The sequence below is a fragment of the Echinops telfairi genome, unplaced genomic scaffold (assembly GCF_000313985.2).
Source record: "Echinops telfairi isolate 266 unplaced genomic scaffold, ASM31398v2 ScPeMD7_7469;HRSCAF=8507_0, whole genome shotgun sequence".
Taxonomy (NCBI): Eukaryota; Metazoa; Chordata; class Mammalia; order Afrosoricida; family Tenrecidae; genus Echinops; species Echinops telfairi.
The window spans coordinates 86,754,285-86,772,036 of NW_022111372.1; the positions used below are offsets into that span (position 1 = coordinate 86,754,285).

Consider the following 17,752-nt stretch of genomic DNA (forward strand, 5'->3'; position numbering starts at 1 on the left):
CATAGTACTCCATTGTACTGCTTTTTAATCCATTCGTCTGTTGATGGACATTTTGGTTGTTTCCAACTCCTTGCGATTGCGAACTGTGCCATAATGAATACAGGTGCACAGATGGTTTGTGCACAGGCCATGGTTTGTTTCTTGTCTCTTCTGGGTATATGCCCAGTAGGGGGATTGCTGGTCATATGGTAGCTCAATTTCCATCTGTTTTCGATATTACCAAATTGATTTCCATCCTGGCTGTACAGTGGATGAGAGTTCCTATCTATCCACATCCCCTCCAACACTTGCCACTTTTTTCAGGTGTTAGGTAGTATCTCATCGTTGTTTTAATTTGCAGTTCTCTTATGATTAGGGATCTGGAAAATTTTCTCATATGTTTATTGGCCATTTGGATTTTGTGACATGATATTTAATAGCAGTATTTACCTTTGCTGAAATTATATCCATGAATGTGTATGTACAGCACACAGGGGGGAAAGTTATCAAAACTTCTGAGACTTGGGGCTCAGTATCAGCCTCAGGCAGACACCCGGGTCACCTATCACACTCTATCAATGCATAACCCTCCATCCATGACGCTGAGACCAGAACTAGATGGTACCACTACCACCTGCTCTGAAAGGGATTGTCTTAGAAGGCTGAGATAGAGTCGGAGAAAACGCGTGGAACAAAACCAAAAATCACATTGAGGAGCCCAGGTTCCCTGGTCTTATAGAAATGGGTAGGAACCCCAAGATTAAGCCTGGACTGGAACTCCCTCCCAGGACTCACTTCTCAGACAAGTAAGCAAAAGCTCTACACGAGGAACAAAGACACTAATGAGCTGTACACACCTTAAAGCACTCATTCATTTGAGACCAGGGGGCAGTGTTTACCTAGGAACCAGGTTCAGAAGGGTTAAGAAATAAGGTGGTATGGAGATAGGAAACACAGGGAGGAGGTGGGATGGGTACAGTTATATCCGCGGGGTTGCAATGAATGAAATGAAACAATGTGTACGAAACGTTGAATCTGTAGACCCGATATACTACTCTGTTACCTTTTCCCAAATCATAAGAAAAGCTCAAAATAATGTTATTGTTATTTTTAAACAAATACCTATGCGTTTAAAGAATTTACTATGTGGTATTAAATTAGCATTGTTAATTCTAAATCTTCAAATATAGTGAGTTTAAGCCCATGCTGGTGGAATGATATGAAAAAGGATCGTGAGAATTGTCATAAAGGAAAATGAATGTCCCGCAGGCCACTAGGTTGTACATGAAGAAACTGGTGAAACAGTGTATCTTTGGCTATGTCTACTTTCACCAAAGTAAAAATTGAAGGAAACATTCAAAATAGCATTTTCAAAATGTAGCTAAAACGTCTCCTGAGTAAAGACCACCTCGGATGCTGATTAAATTGAAGCATCTGCGGGGTCACTTCTGACCTGGACAATCCTCTGATCCTCAGGTCAAGCTTCAAGTGCCGACAGATGATGTGATTGTAATAAATGGCGTCCAGATGGGGTTGCTATGAATTGGAGGATAACTGCCGACAAGAATCAAAACTACAAGTATTTCTTTTAGAAACCACAGCCGCCCACAAAGCACATACCCATGTAAGGCTTGGTTCCCGCCAGGGTGGTGATCCGCATCTCCCTGGGCAGCATGGCAGCGATGTTGAAGTCTGTGATGTGCACGTGACCTGGAGAGAGAACCACAGAGGACGTCACTTCCCGCTCGACTTAGAGGCACAACCGTGCTGCTCATGGAAAGCGACTGGAAGCTTGACCAAATGCGTTCTTGTTGCCAAATGCAACTGGATACACGTTGGAGGGGGCGGGGGGAGGGAACCAGAAAACATTCTTTCCGCAAGGCCAAGTCGGTCTTCAATGTGACCCCCTCTAGCAGCGGGAACTTGACGCACAAATGTGTAAATGTGCCGTCGTGCCTCAGCAGGTGCTGCCCTTCCTGGTTAAGAGCTGATACTCTGCTCAGTCTCTCTGTAGCTTTTGTCCATTGGTGACATCTTAAATGGGTTATTCTGTAAATAACAATGGGGAGTCAACCAGCAGCTATTCAATATATTAGCAGTTCAAGAAAAATGAAGAAACAAACAAACAAAAAAAGATTGCCTCTATAAGGTTAGCACTTTTGTGGATACCAAGATTTACTTTTCGGCCAAGAAACAGTCCTTTTTTTAAAAATCATTTTATTGGAGGCTCATACAGCTCTTATCACAATCCATACCTACATCCATTGTGTGCCAAGCACATTTGTACATTTGTTGCCCTTATCATTCTCAAAACATTTACTTTCTACTTAAGCCCTTGGTATCAGCTTCTCATTTTTTCCCTCCTTCTCCACTCCCTGCTCCCTCATGAACCCTTGATAATTTATAAATTATTATTTTGTCATGTCTTACACTGTCCGACATCTCCCTCCCTTCACCCACTTTTCTGTTGTCCGTCCCCAGTGAGGAGGTTTTATATATAGATACTTATAATCGGCTCCCCCTTTCTCTCTCACCTTCCCTCCACCCTCCGGTATCACCACTCTCACCACTGGTCCTGAAGGGATCATCTGTTCTGGATTCCCTGTGTTTCTAGTTCCTATCTGTAACTATGTTTTTCAAGAGACCGTGAAAAGGGTACAAGATTGGGAACCAGGAGACAGGATTTGATGGTCAGTCTTGTGTGTCCATCTGGTCAGAAGATATTATTTTTGTTGACAAAGGGTAGTGGCTGCACTTGAGGTACATTATCTAGACATCAAATCAGCTCTCCCACAGGGGAGGTAAGAATTACCACTGACTGGCCAATGCCCTCACTGGAGCTCCAGTGCCACGTCATTTTATTAAACAGGAATCTAGGTGTAATTGTGAAACTACTTGGAAGAATGACATCACGCTTGGAAAAGTAGAGGACCAGGGTAAAGAGGAAGGCCTTCAACGAGACGGATCAACACAGCGGCTGCAACATGGGCTCCGGCATAGAAACAGTGGTGAGGGGGGCCCAGGACCGGGCACTTTTGCTCTGTTGTTCATAGGGTCGCTATGGGTCAGACTTGACTTGATGGCACTTAGCAACAACAACTTTGCAGATAGGATTTACATCTAAAAGTCAGCTGACTGAGTAAACAAGCTTACCAATAATAACGTGGGCGAGCGGATCCATCCCATCAGTTGAAAGCCTTAGGAGCAAACGGCATTTTCTCAAAAAAAGAAACTCTGCCTCCACACGGCAGTGCTTCCCTCCTGGCAGGCTGTGTGAAGACTGCAGTGTCAACACCTGCCTTAGTTTCTGAGTCAAAATCGACAGTATCAGTGAGCTTTTGGTTTGGTCTGCCCTGCAGACTTGGATTTGCTGGACTCACCACTGTTTGAGCCAATTACAATTCAGCCTTCTCTCTGTGTCTGCCTGTCTCTCTCTTTCCCTCTTCTGTTCTTCTCTTTTCTTTGTGTGTACATATCCTACTTGTTCAAATTCTCTGGGCTACCCTAACTAATGCTCCTGGCTGATGTCCCTAAGTTTGCCTCTAAAAAAAATATGACTTTCAGCCCATTTCTTATGCTGAGCCTCAGTCGTTTTAGGGAAAAATAAGGGCAAGTGATGTCCTTCGTTCTGACATTCATGGCAATACAGTGTAAGTCGAACACTTAATGTTTGCCAAAGAACCCATCTCCAAAGGGCTTTAGGGCGTTTGCTTTTGCTGCAGAAGGAAGAAAGGGCTAGTATCAGACCCAGACTAGGGTTTCACGCTGGATTGAATCAGTTTAGTAATGGGCAATTAATTGAAATTGAGCCAGACTGAAATTTGCAAAACACGGATGCCTGGAACACTAACCAGGATGTGAAAAATTACAGGTCAATCTTTGGAATGGGAGGCTCAGAAGAGGTGGACTGAGTTTTTCCAGGAACTTAATTAAAAAGAATAGCTTATTTCCAGGACTGTGGCTATTGACATACGTTCACAGCGTGTGCTTAGCCTCCATCCTAGTGCAGGGTGCATGTTTTGGCGACACGGCCAGTCAAGAGATTTGGTGACTGTGCTACACACACATTACCCTTGTTTTCTAAGAAGGCATCAACCAGTAATTTTCCTCCCTCTGGGGCCCACATTTTGCAAATTCTGGTCTGTACTGGTTTCACCTCATTGGCTATGACTGAACCAGGGGGAACCGGTTTGAAGCCCTGGCTCAGGCAGTCAAGCCTATTATGTTTGCTGTTGGCACGAAAGCCAGCTGGGGTTGATGTATTGGCATTTCCATTTACATGCTTCTGTGGTTTTGATGTGCTGTGGCAGTAATTGGAAGGAAGTTGTCGGATTTTTCTCCCACTGTCTCAGCATCCCCATTCCTCACACCAAACGTCTGTCTTCCCCCACATAGTACCCGGTCAGCTGCTAGTCGGCTGCCTAGTTTATTTCATGCAGAAATGCTTTGTTGTTGATGTGATGTTTGTAAACACAGAAATCATCCAGATAAAACTTGAGGTGTCCTTGCTCAGACGGCACCACGAAATGGTTTCATAACTAATTATCACAGTATATGTTTTTGCAGGGGTCCTCTTCTTTCTTTCTCCCCCCTAGTTCTCATCCACACAGCACTGGATCAGGGCTGAGACTGATGATAGCAATTAGTTAGCCTGATGTTTTAGTGATCTTGTGCTGCTACAACAGGGATGCCGGAAGTGGATGGCTTTAACAAACAGAAATTTGTTTCCTCAAAATTTGAATGGCCAGAAGCTCAAACAAATCCCGCCTTTCTTGCTCAGCCAGCCAGGTCCTTGGGTCTTAAGCTTCCACTCTCTGGCTCCTTGGAGAACTCCATGTGTCTAACAACCATCTTACCACATCTCTATTCCTTTGTCTCTGTTTTGCTCACTTGTTTAGTCTCTTTTATATCTCAGAAGAGTTTGGCTGAAGCTATACGTCACAGTAACCCTCAGTCACATAACAAAGCAACCTATTCTCAAATGGGATTATAACACAGGCATAGAGATTAGAGTTTCCAACACATATTTATGGGGGTCGTAATTCAACCTAGAGCACCTGCATAATTTACGGTTCATGGCTTGTATTCGGGAGTCAGACCGCCTGGCCTCAAGTCCAGGTTCTCCTACTAACTAGGTCTGTTGCCCTTGGTACAGTTACTCATCCTATCTAGAATAATAATGTCCGTCTTCTCATGAAGTTGTTGAGAAAGAAGTGTCCAATTGATATGTGTAATTTTCAGAAACTACCAATGTATTTTGACAAATATACATGGCAGGCCTTCACCCTCGTGAGACACCAGCTCAGTAGAATTGGTGTAGGACACGTGCCACAGGGGAGTGCCAGCAGTTAACACACTCAGCTGCTCCCCCAAATGATGGAGATTTGACTCCGCCCAGAGGCACCTTAGAAGAAAAGTGTGATCGGCTTCTGAAAATAGAGCTGTGGAAAATCTATGGAGCACAGTTCCACTCTGCCCCCTGTGGGGTCGCCATAGTCACAACAGCAGATACTGAGGCTGCAATAGAAGACCACGGCACATGTATCACCAACAATCATAACCATCAAACTCTTTACATGATCCAGGTTATAGGTCAAACACACAACCCTCTACTTTATCAAGAGCTGATTTTCCAAACCAATTCAGTAGAGGTAAAAGGTGCTCAAAGTGGTCACTGGACTGCCAGTATTAGCAATAGCTAGAAACTTGTAAGAATTGCAGATTCTTTAACCCCAGGACAAAGCACTTGCATCAGAACCTCTGGAGACAGGGTTCAACAAGGTCCTAGTGCAGGGTTGGATAATTCTTTGGGTGGAGACTTTTTATAAAATGTAGGGCATTTAGCATCATGCCTGTGCTCTACCTACTATATGCCAATGGCCCGCCCCACAAGTGATGGGAATCATAACAAGTTACAATGCCCTCCAACACTAACGAATGTCCCCAAAAGGTAAGGGAATAGTTAGGACAAACCATTCTCAGTTTAGTACAAAGTTGTTTAAAAATAAGTTTCAGATTCTCCTAATTTAACACCTGTAAAAAGAGGGCATTGTCTTTCCTTTTATTCTCTCTTCCCTGAGACAGCTGTTCATTCCTTGGGGGCAATAAGAGGAGGTTGGGGGGAGATGGGGAGCTAATAACGATGAATACAAGATGAAGGAAATGTTCTAAAATCAATTGTGATGACTGTACACTCTTCTTAATATGACTGAACTGTTGATGTGTATGATCTGTGAGTTAGAAGCCAATAAAACTAAAAGTCTGAATTGATAATAAGATCACATTAGAAATCTGATCACACTCTTGAGTTGTTGGATTCCGTCCTCATCGCTGTCATTGTTCATATCCTTTCTCTCTGCTCCTGCGCTCTCAGCGGGGAACGTTCTCAACGTGGCACTGCAGACACCATAACCAATCAATTAGCACTGCCCCTCATTGTCAACATTTTCCCGGCCACCCACGGGCTCAGCGTGTAGACACCACAGTTTGCTAAGGAAATCGCAAAATTTTCAAGGCACTACTTAAGGAGTCCTATTGGTGCAATGGTTAGGTGTTTGGCTATTAACTAAGAGGATGGCAGTTTGAACCCACCCAGAGAAAATGCCTAGTAGTCTGGGCCTATAAGTATTACAGGCTAGAAACTCCTATGAGGAATTTCCACTTGTTACTCAAGGTGGCTATGAGTCAAAATCAATCTAAGAACACCAGGTGCTACTTGCGACTGAATAAACCTGGTAATCTAGGGATAGGGCACAATATTCTACAGCAGGGTTGCTCACACTTTTTCAGCATGCGAGCTACTTATAAAATGATCAAGTCAAAATGATCTACCAACTACGAAAATGGAAAACATAAATTTATTTATTGCATTTATTCATAAATGCATTGAGAATTCTTAATATGTACAATGTATGCTTGTCTACCTTGTATAACTGCATGAGCCCATATTGCACAATACAACACAATTAACTAAGGAAATTTTTTGTCATTACCTCAGTTTACTCTGATGAAGTACTTGCACTGAATGGAATGAGCCAGGGATGCCTAGTTCAGACAGTAGCTGCTGACAGCCAGCCTCAAGCACACTTCCAAATCATTATCAGTCATGGTGGAACGGTACTTGGATCTCTATGTGGGGAAAGGCTGACTCACATAAATAAGTAGAGCTGAATAATGCAGTCAAAGAGGTAGCACATTTTCTCATGTTTGGGTACTTTCCCTCTGCGAGTGAGTTCCAGAACGGTTCATGCGCTCTGGACTTCAGCTGAATGTCGGCTTCTAGGGTCAAAATCTCCCATTTCGTATGAAAGTGATATGTTTTTGTCTTCTTACTTGGTCCAACTCTCCCACTCACTTTAATACCCTTTCTTACGTTTAAGAGAAAAAAAAGTCTAACAATTGGCGATAACTTAGCTTGTCAGTTTTGCTGCACTTAGCGCAGTTGTTTGCGCATGCGTTTGGCACCTAAGATTGCATCTGATTGGCTGTGTTGTATATCAATTAAGTGACGGGATTGATGATAGGCTTACGCCTGTTTTTTTAATACCACGCGATCTATCTACTACAGTACATTTGCGATCAACTAGTAGATCGCGCTCGACGTATTGAGCAACCCTGTTCCACACATATAGTTCTGTATTTAAATGTGTACAGGAGCTTAAAAAATTTATGGGGAATTGAAATTTTCTCACAAATGCTTTGAAGTCCACTCAAACAAAAACCTCACGCTCAATTTTAAGACACAGAGTGCATCTCCAAGAGGCAGGAGGGCGGGGAGTTCAACTCTTCCTCACGCACAGCCCTAGACTGATTTTTCGCTTCTCTCTTTCTCTTGTATCTAGGAAAGATGTTAAGAGACATACATAAAGAATGAGGCATAGTTGGTTTTTCTCCTCTGATATGCCAGGCAGACTGGTATTCCTTGGTGTGTAGCTTTTTCTTTTCTTTTCTATGAAGAATTTAAGAAAAATATAAACAGTCTATAATTTTAGAATTGATACATGTTGTATGAGTATTCAAACTGGTAGGTTATGAGATTGCAGATCAGAACAATTGATAATGAACATTTGTAACATTTCAATCCTAATAATTCCATCTTGGGCCCTGAACTAGTTAAACAAAACATTTGGTTAAAAGAGTGACAGGTAAACTCTACTTAAAAAAATGTTTTTAAGAAGGAAATCCTGATGTACAAGGAATGTCCATTCATTCCATAGAAAGGGCTTTCACTTCATACAGGATTTCATTTCCTTTAGGGGCCAATTTTTTCTGATCAATATGAAAAATATGAATGAAGCACTTTATACTCACTATTGGATTTTTACAAAAGTCAATCTAATTATTAAGATATGTTGTAAGTGGTCTGAATTAATATTTGAGCAATGTGGGATGATGCTCAGCTCACTAGAAGGGATGGATGTAGGAGGCATGTCAAACTGATGGGCAGTTATCCTTCACTGTGGATACAATCCCCATGCACAAAGTCAATCAATGGTAGAAATATTATAAATGTATAAATAAAAGAACAAAGGGTTCAAATATGAGATCCATATTTAAAAAAAACACACTCTCAAAGATAGTTTGTGGTTCAGTTGAGTCTCATAAAAGCAGCTTTCTACAACGGACTTGTGACGTGGGATGAGTGAGAGAAGTGTGGCTATACAGAATGTAGTCATTTGAAAATGGTTACTTGTGATCGTTACATAATCTCATGCCAATTTAGGGATATTAAGAGTGAAGGGGTGGAGACTAGTCTGTCAATCAGGTCACACACAGCCTGTTCATGTCTCCTTGTGGGTGTGGCCTTCTCATGAAGAAACTGGGAATTTCCTCTCTTTCTCTGGGGAGGTGTCTCTCTGTTTCACATTCCTGTAGATGAGCCATATTGAGCCATGCTGATGGCAACCAGAGCCCTGGAGCCACAAGGCTGCACCCACTGGCCTTTGATCGTCCTGCATTCTGCATCAATGCATGTGGCTGCATGAGTCTGCAGAGGGATTTATGGACTACATTCAGACTTATGGGCTAATATTGGACTTATGAACTTGATCTGGACTGCGCTGGGATGTTTTCTCATATACAATTGCTCTTTGATGTAAAGTTCTCTCTTTGCACATATGGGTGTCTGGATTTGTTTCTCTAGTCAACCCAGACTAATCCATTAATGATGGCCCCAAAGTAATGCCTGAGAACCATTGCTTTTGTAGGCGCTGAATGAACCGAAAGCATAAAACTTCAAAACAATTTTCTCCTCTGAAAAGGGATCCCTAAAGCAATGTTTAGAGAGTGATTCTCAACTCCATTTCACATAGACCATACTTTCTCAACATAGTTTTATTCTTATTACTTATAGTGTTCTCACAAGTTCAGGGTGGGGACATAATATGGAAAGAGTCTCTTAATTCATTGTCCCAATCAGAAGACCTTCAGAGTTAAATGGGACAATATTAATAATTCACAGAAAGGCAGAATATAAACTGGGATAACTGGTCCCATTCCCTAGTAATAGGGTTCCGGCCTCACCAACATAAAATGGCCTTATTCCCTTGCACACATGAAGAAAAAAACAAAATGGGCCATTGGGCCTGAGGATCAAAGGCTAAACAGAATTGCTTGAACACGAGGTCTAGCAAGCAGACAGGAGAACCTTTGACATATTCCTTATGGAATCAAAATAATCCTTTGGGAGATACAATTATCTATCTAACTATTATAATAATCAGATAGATAATCATATATAATTATCAGATAGACACTTATCTATCTGATAATTATAAACACAATTATCTATTCAGTACATATCTGGTATAAATTGATTAGGACAAAATGACATCATACAAGGTGAAGTAGTTCCAGCATTCTGTCTTCAGAGAGAAAGCCAACATTACCTTATGGGAATAATACTAATATTGAACATTCACTGAGTGATTTCTCTGTGGCAGAACCTGCATTATTAATCACTTTTATGGCTACTCTGTCAGTTATTGATTATAATGTCTCTGAGAAGTAGATTGGTAGTACAATGGCATAAGTGGTGGCCTACTAACCACAAAATCAATGGTTCAAAGCCACCAATTGCTCCAAGGGATTTAGTGTCTTGTAAACCCTAAGGAACAGTTCGATGCTGTCCTATTGGATTGCTATCAGTTTATATTGACTCCATGGCAGTGAAGGAAGCAGACATTTTTAAATTCCAGAGTAAACTAAGATGAAAGAAAGATTAGGTAAACTTGTAGAAACTCTCACAGCTATTGATCTTGTGAATTAGGTTTTGAATCCAGGCAATCTGGTTCCAGAAACCACATTCTTACTACTAATTGCTATTATTGGGTGCCATTGAATTAATTTTCTTTCTTTTTCTTTTTATTAATCACTTTATTGGGAGCTCTTACAAATATTATAGCAGTCCATAATTCAATGAAATCAAATATAATTGTACAATTACTACCACGATCTGTTTCAAAACATTTTCTTTCTTCTTGGGTTCTTTGATATGGTCCCACCCTCACCCTACCCCCCAAGAACCCATATTATTATATTATATTGTTATTATTATATTTTTGTCATATCTTACACCATCCAATGTAATTCACCTGAAATTCTGTTATTCGTTCCTCTTGAGTGGGGTTATACAGTCATCATTGCTTTCAGCTCCCTCTTCTCCCCCTTCCTCCCTTCCTGTGCCCTCAGGGAATCATTACTCCCATTACTGCTTCTGACGGTTTATCCATCTTGCCTTTCGTTCACTGAGAAATCTTAATTATACAAATGAACAATCACAGGTCTAACAAGATAAATGAGGTAAAACAAAGACCATAATAGAAAGTGGAGGAAATATTAAAGAACTAGAGTTTCATCAGTGCATTACTTCTCCCTAGATTTATCATGTCTTCCATGTGGACCTTCTGTGAGGAACTACCAATTATCCTACAGGTGGGTTTTGGATCTCCACTTTGTCCACACTCTTCCACATCAATTTAATTGCTTATTTTTGAACTTCTGATAGTTATTGCCATTGACACCCCATGATTACACAGACTGGTGCACTTCTTCCATGTGGGTTTTGTTGCTTCCCTGCTAGATGGCCACTTGTTTTAACTTCAAGCCATTAAGACCCCAGATACTATATCTTTTAATAGCCGGGTACCATCAGCTTTCTTCACCACATTTGCTTGTGCACCCATTTTGTCTTTAAGGATCATTTCAGGAAGGTGAGTATTATACAGTGCCATATTATTAGAACAAGCCATTCATGTACTGAGGTAAGATTTAAGTGGAAGCCTAAAGTCCATCTACCTCCTTGTACATAGACATAGACCAATACACTTATCTTTGTATATTTATATATTTACATATATATCTATATTTAAATCTCTCTATATAATATTTACTTTCTTATTCTTTCTTCTTTTTCTTTTTTATTTCCTCTTGCCCCACTATCATGTTAAGCCATCATTCACCAATCAGCAATTCCTCTTGGATACCTTTCAATTAAATCAAAACTGACAAGGAATGCTACATCCTCGTCACCATCAATTTTAGAACCCTAGCTAGTCCCCTGTCCCTGTTGTTATTGGCTCACCACTCACATCCCCCTGCCTCCTTCCCTCCAATTTTTCGCCCAGTATCATCGGTCTCATCACTGTCTCCTTGGGGTTGCTTATCCTGCTTATCTTATACAGATAGACACCAAAAGGAGAGAGAGAGAGAGACAAAAAATAAAGACCATAAAATAGTTCCAAGTTTAACTGTTATCCTGACCCAGTGTAGATGAGAGCCTCTCTGTTAAATAAATAGATTTTTAACTCATTCTGAGTGGCTTCATGTGACATAGGAGCAAATCTCTAGGTCTTTCTCCCAGAGAGCTGCTGAGAGAGTTTCTAATGGCCAACGTTTTTAGCTAGCGTATCAGTACTGAACCATTTTGCCATCAGGGCTCCTTTCTAAACCTATTACACCCTTAATCTTTCATGAGGGGAGTTTCTGAGATGATACTAGATTTCTTGAGCTTTCTAGTAATCTATAATCACCAATGTGACCAAGAAAATGAAGAAGAAAAAGATATTTAATGAAAGACAATAGAATAACCTCATGGTAAAAATGAGATGAATTTATGTCTGAGGAGACCTAATATTAAAATACTATATAAAGCAGGTACATTTAGTGGTGCAAATGTTTAAAAATTCGGGCTACTTAATGAAATTTGGAGCTTCAAGTCCAAATTAAATAGCAACTAGCTTCTGAGAAATCATCCATTAAGACCTTCTGGAGCACAGTTCTATTCTGACACATATGGGATTGTTGAGTCAGAGTGGATTCCCTGAAAACTGGTTTGAGAGATTACTTTTGAACGGGTTTTGATTGATGGAATCTATATGACTATATTCATGCCCTGTTAAAGCATCAGTTGAATAGGCATTACCCAGAAAGACACCTGGTTGAAAGGGCAATTGAGGATGAACTCCAACCTGGGTTATACTTGGCTAGCCATATATGGCCATAAGGCAAGACTACGAAGAGGGAACATCTTATCTAAGCTGTGAAAATGTACTCTTTAAAAGCCAGGGCAGGAGCCCTGGTGGCTGGTCAATGGTTAAGTGTGGGAGTGCTAACCATAAGGGCAACATTCAAACCCCCCAACAGTTCTGTGGGCAGGAGAAAAAAGCTGGCAATCTGCTGCCATAATGATCACAGCCTTGGAACCCCATGGAACAGTTCTAATCTGTCTGATAGAGTTGTCATGAGCTGGATCGACTCAATGGCAGGCATCATAAGCTAGCATAGACCCGCTTCACAGCTGTCAAGCTCACTAGTCTTTATTTGTGAGAAGTGGTCCCGCTTCCTGTCTAAGGTTGGGAGAGCTGCTGTTTCAATGAAAGTCACCTTCATGCTATGTCTCACATTGCTCACATTTCTGCGACTCAGAGATTCTGCTCCCAAGTGTCAGAAGCAGTAAAGAGAGGGAAGAAATGAGGCGTTGGAAGAAAGTGGAAAACATCTTTTAGACAGTCCATAAATAAATGATGACCCTGAGCTTCGGAATTAGAGGTCATACCCAAAAGTGTTGCTTAGCCCTCTGAGCACAGGTGGAGCCTGGCAAATTGGATTTAAAAATCAACGAAATAAATGAATGATGAGCAGTGGATGAGACTTGGAGTTTAGTCCCACTTCTAAATCCCTTCTGTAAGAATCAAATGCATAAGGAGCTTTTGCAGATTCGTTTCACCCTCATTGAGGAGCTTTAAAATACATCACAAGGATTGTACTGCCACTGTAGCATTACAAGATGCCGGCTTGTGTCTCAGAGGTCTTCCCTGAAGGACCAATAAATCCAAATGTACATTAAAATGATGAAAATTTAAAAAAAATAATGAAAATTAGGAAGGGACTAGTCATATTTAAACAGTGTTTACAAAAACCTGCCCCACAGAATAACTAATCAATGTTTCTAAAGCTTCAGCCATTCACCCGCCACCTTCAGGATTATTGCTATATCCCTATATTTCTCATATCAGAGGATAATAGTCTGATGTTATCTACATCATATATATTTTTTCTTTTCACTGACTGTCTTAATTCAACTGAAAATGTTTGGGAGAGACCATTTGACCTCATTTTGAAAATGTAAGATCCCTGGTCCCCCTAAGAAGGAAAGCTGAAGAGCAGATGCAGTGGGACGAAACCATGTCACTGATTTGTCAGTAGACACAACATTTGAGTCATCTTCTGTCTTCATGAAAAAAGAGAGATGATTAAATGTCATAAAGACAAACCAACACCAGACAACAGTGACACTTTTCTCAAAGACACCAGTTGGCATGAAACAAAATTGAAAAAAGAAGGGCTTTCACAGTGTGTAAATACAGTGTTAATAAGGCTATGTATGCTTGTGTTCTCGGCCCATTGCTCTCTCTCAAAAGCAAAGTTCTCTCCTGTTGGCCCTCCCCACCCATCAAATAAGGTTTATTCACATCACAGAGCCAAACAAGACACCCTTTCCTAAGTCTTTATCAGGAATAATCAATTTGTTATACATGCATAGCAAGTAGTTGATTGCAAACAAATCTTTAACTTACCATGTTCATCAAGTAAAATATTGTCAGGCTTCATATCCCTAGGGGAGCAAAAAAGGAAAGAGAATGTTGTTCATAATTAGTCAAACAAATCATCTAGTAGGTAATAATGGGCAATAACTAGCAGATAATGTATTAGTGAACACTTTAACTATTTAACAGTTTAACTATTTAACAGTTAATAGTTACACTTTAATTAGTTGACAGATAAACTAATGAATAAAATGCTCACAAATTGTTAAAGACAGTTAAAGCAATCCTCACTATTTTAGTAAATTCTTACACTGAATCTTGAAACAGTTACGATTAATATGTCCAATTTACAGATCATAAAACTGAAGCTGGAGAAGGTGAATGAATTTAATCTAAGGCTATAGAGCTGGCAAATGGAAGAACTGGCCTCTGAGCTAGGCGCTTCTCAATCAAGAGAACAGACCCTTAATTTCTATATGATATGATCTAAGCATGTACATAGCAGTCCATAGAAACAGACAGAGCATTGAAACGGTCAGTGTGGCTGTTGCTCAGTTCCCGTCAAGTTGACTCCAACACACTAAGGATCCCATATGTGCAGAGTAGAATTGCTTCCTAGGGCTTTCAAAGGGGTAAACTTTGGAACACAGATTGTCAGGGCATCTTCCATGGTGTCTCTTGGTGGGATTGAACCCCTCAACCACTATGTCATCACCATCATTTTCATTTGTATAACTCTAGAGTTACACAGATCACATGAAGTAAAAGCTCTCTAGAATGGCAAAAATGAAGTATACCACATGTTGGAATTCCAGAGATTACTCAGTCACACACTGCCATCAATTCTGACTTACATGGATACTCTAGGACAGAGCTGCACTGCCCCTGGGTTTCTTCTTTAAGGGAGCAGGAAGCCTCATCTTGTACCTGCAGAGTTGCTGGTGGATACAAACTTCTGACCTTGAGGTTAGCAGCGCAACTCAACCACTATGCCTCCAGGGCTCCTCCATGCATAGATTTTAACAATCAAAAATTAACATCAAGTTAATTCTCATAGTGACCTCCAGGGTTCCCTAGAGCCCTGTATCTTGGCGGGTTCCCTAGACTGTCACTCTTTATGGGGGTAGAAAGCCTCATTCTTCTTCCTCAGAGTGACTGGTGAATTCAAACAGCTAACCTTATGTAATCCAATATGTAGCCCATTACTCCACCAGGGTTCCTTTCATGCATTGATCTTATCATTAAATTCCCAGAAAACAAATGTTACTCTCTTCCAACAAAGGGTGTGGTTTCATGGAGAATACTATTAGCAGTGGCCTATAGAAAGAACCCTGTTGGCATAGTGGGTTGTGCTTTGAGATGCTAACTACAAATCAACTGTTTGAAATCACCAGTGCTCTTCAGGAGAAAGATGAGTTTCTGTACTCCTAAAAAGAACTACAGACTTGAAAACCCACAGGGGTAGTCTTACTCTGACCTATAGGACCACTATGAGTTAGAATTTACTCAATGGCAGTGCATTTTTGGTTTATAAGAAGGATAGTGCACCCTGATGAAACATACAACTGTCCTCTAGTTCTTTAATGCTTCCTCCCCCCGCCCACCTCCCACCCCCTATCCTGACCTCAATTCTACCTTACAAATCCGGCTAGACCATAACATGTACACTGATACAGATAAGAGCTCACAACACAAGTAATCCAGGACAGATAAACCCCTTAGGACCAATAATGAGAGTAGTGCTACTAGTAGGGTAGGGGAAGGTGGGGGTAGAAAGGGAGAACCAATCACAATGATCGACATATAACAACACCACCACCACCACCACCACTCCACCAGGGGGACAAACAACAGAAAAGTGGGTGAAGGGAGACAGCATATGGTGTAAGATATGAAAATAATAATAATTTATCAATGGTTTATGAGGGAAGGAGGGTGAGGGGTGGGGGACAAAAATAAGGAGCTTATACCAATAGTTCAAGTAGAAAGAAAATATTTTGAAAAGTATGATGAAAACATATGTACAAAAATGCTTGACCCAATGGATGGATGGATGGTGATATGAGCTGTAAGATCTCCCAATAAAATGGTTTAAAAAAGAAGAAGAAGAATACTGTGGAATGCAAAAGAGTTTTTCCCCAGGTTGTTACTCCCAAATATCTGCCAAACCTGCCGCTTCTTGCTACACATGGTAAAAGACTGTACACTTGGAGGTCAACGCAAGCTGCTTACAGGTTTCCTCCCTGAGGGTTATGGTGATCTAGAGCAATCAGACTTTATAGTCTGTCCCACCCTAAGTAGGACCCACTCCCTTCTGATATGGATAGTGATGGCCTCCCTGAAGGAGAGCCCAGAAAGAAGGTTGAGCCCACTCAAGGATGACCAAGGTTAGGCTATCATCTTGAGTCTAGGGTCCTCCCATCTTGTCACATGTGTACCCCTAATCCCTCCCCTTCCTATTGCGTGTACACCCTTCACTCACCTCCTTCCTGTGACGTGTATGCCTATTGTACAGCCCCTTCCTGTGATGTGTGGGGTTACCTGTAATCACACCCCTAAGTATACATAGGCCTTGGTCAGAAATAAAGGCATACGCTCTCTCCTCCCTCCCTGTCCTCCCGCACTCTGCTCGGACCTAGCTGCTGAGATCATGGTCATCCTGGAGGTGAGCATGCTACCGAAAGATGTGTCTGACTCTTCTATTTCACTCTCTCGCGTATCTCTCCTATCTTCCATGACTTTACTATGATATCTCTATATTATAACTGTACAATTGTTCCTATGGACCCAATGGATGTTAGAGGCAAGTTTACTCGAACAGAATACATGCTATATTGTAAGTAAAAAATATCCTCAAACTGAATACCACGCTGTATTTTTATAACAGCCTACACTTTCTCTCTCAGAGTTCTACTGTCCTTCCCTAAGGTCCCATTAAGGCCCTTCAGCCTAAAGTCACAGGAGTTATTAGGGATGAGACTGTGAAATAGGTTTCGGGAACACATTTTCAGCCCAGAAAAGTGGCTTTTATGTCACTAGAATAAAATGACCTAGTCTTTGACAGACTTGGTTTGTCCAGGGTCCTCTTTTATTGAGAATATTAATGAGTAATAGGTCCTTTTCTACAAAGAGAACCAAGTATCTGCCACCCATGGCAGTCAAATACAGGGATAATCTCATTAGCTTTGAATATCTTCTCATTTAGTTGGTTAGATTTTGAAATCAGTTCTGGATTCATAGTGTTATCATCCATATCTATGGCAATTCTTTTTTTCTGGTGTAAGGTACAAACTATTAAAAACCTATAGTGTAAAATAATGTGAAAGTAGAAGCTTCTCTCAGGTAAACTCTCTCAGAACTCACTTCAAACCATGTAATGGATGGGTCTCATTAGTCCAAATAGAACAAAGTCCAACCTCACTCTTGGGACGTAAATGAAATTTCATTGTGTAACTCGTGTCCTCAAGCCATGGATGGAAATCAATTGCATCTGTAGAATATCACCCCATCCTCTCACATCTTCACCTCCACACCTCTCCTCCTGTGTCTGAATCCAAGTCCTCTCATTACTGTGTTCAGACCAACACCCCTGTTTCATCTTTCACAGCTCAGGCAGTTTTGTCTGCAGGGTGCCTTTCTGATTTCCCACTGCTGAATTAAAAGGCCCTCCTATATGCTATAGTCTCTCAATCTTAACATTTGTCATACTTCCATTTATTTATCTGCAA

General features: G+C 41.0%; 1 protein-coding gene across 7 annotated transcripts in view; it reads right to left on the minus strand.

Annotated features, from left to right (window-relative positions):
- The window catches only part of STK32A (serine/threonine kinase 32A), a 200,057-nt gene that overhangs the window by 45,555 nt on the left and 136,750 nt on the right, over positions 1-17,752 (minus strand). For 6 of the 7 annotated variants that reach the window (XM_045284913.1, XM_045284916.1, XM_045284915.1 and 3 more), the window contains 2 exons: positions 14,055-14,092; positions 1,600-1,689 (listed from right to left, as the gene is read on the minus strand). In XM_045284913.1, the coding sequence (XP_045140848.1) occupies positions 1,600-1,689; positions 14,055-14,092 (128 nt within the window). Of the gene's footprint in view, positions 1-1,599; positions 1,690-3,132; positions 3,202-14,054; positions 14,093-17,752 lie in introns of those variants that run through there. The other variant, XM_045284917.1, reaches the window with a different exon arrangement.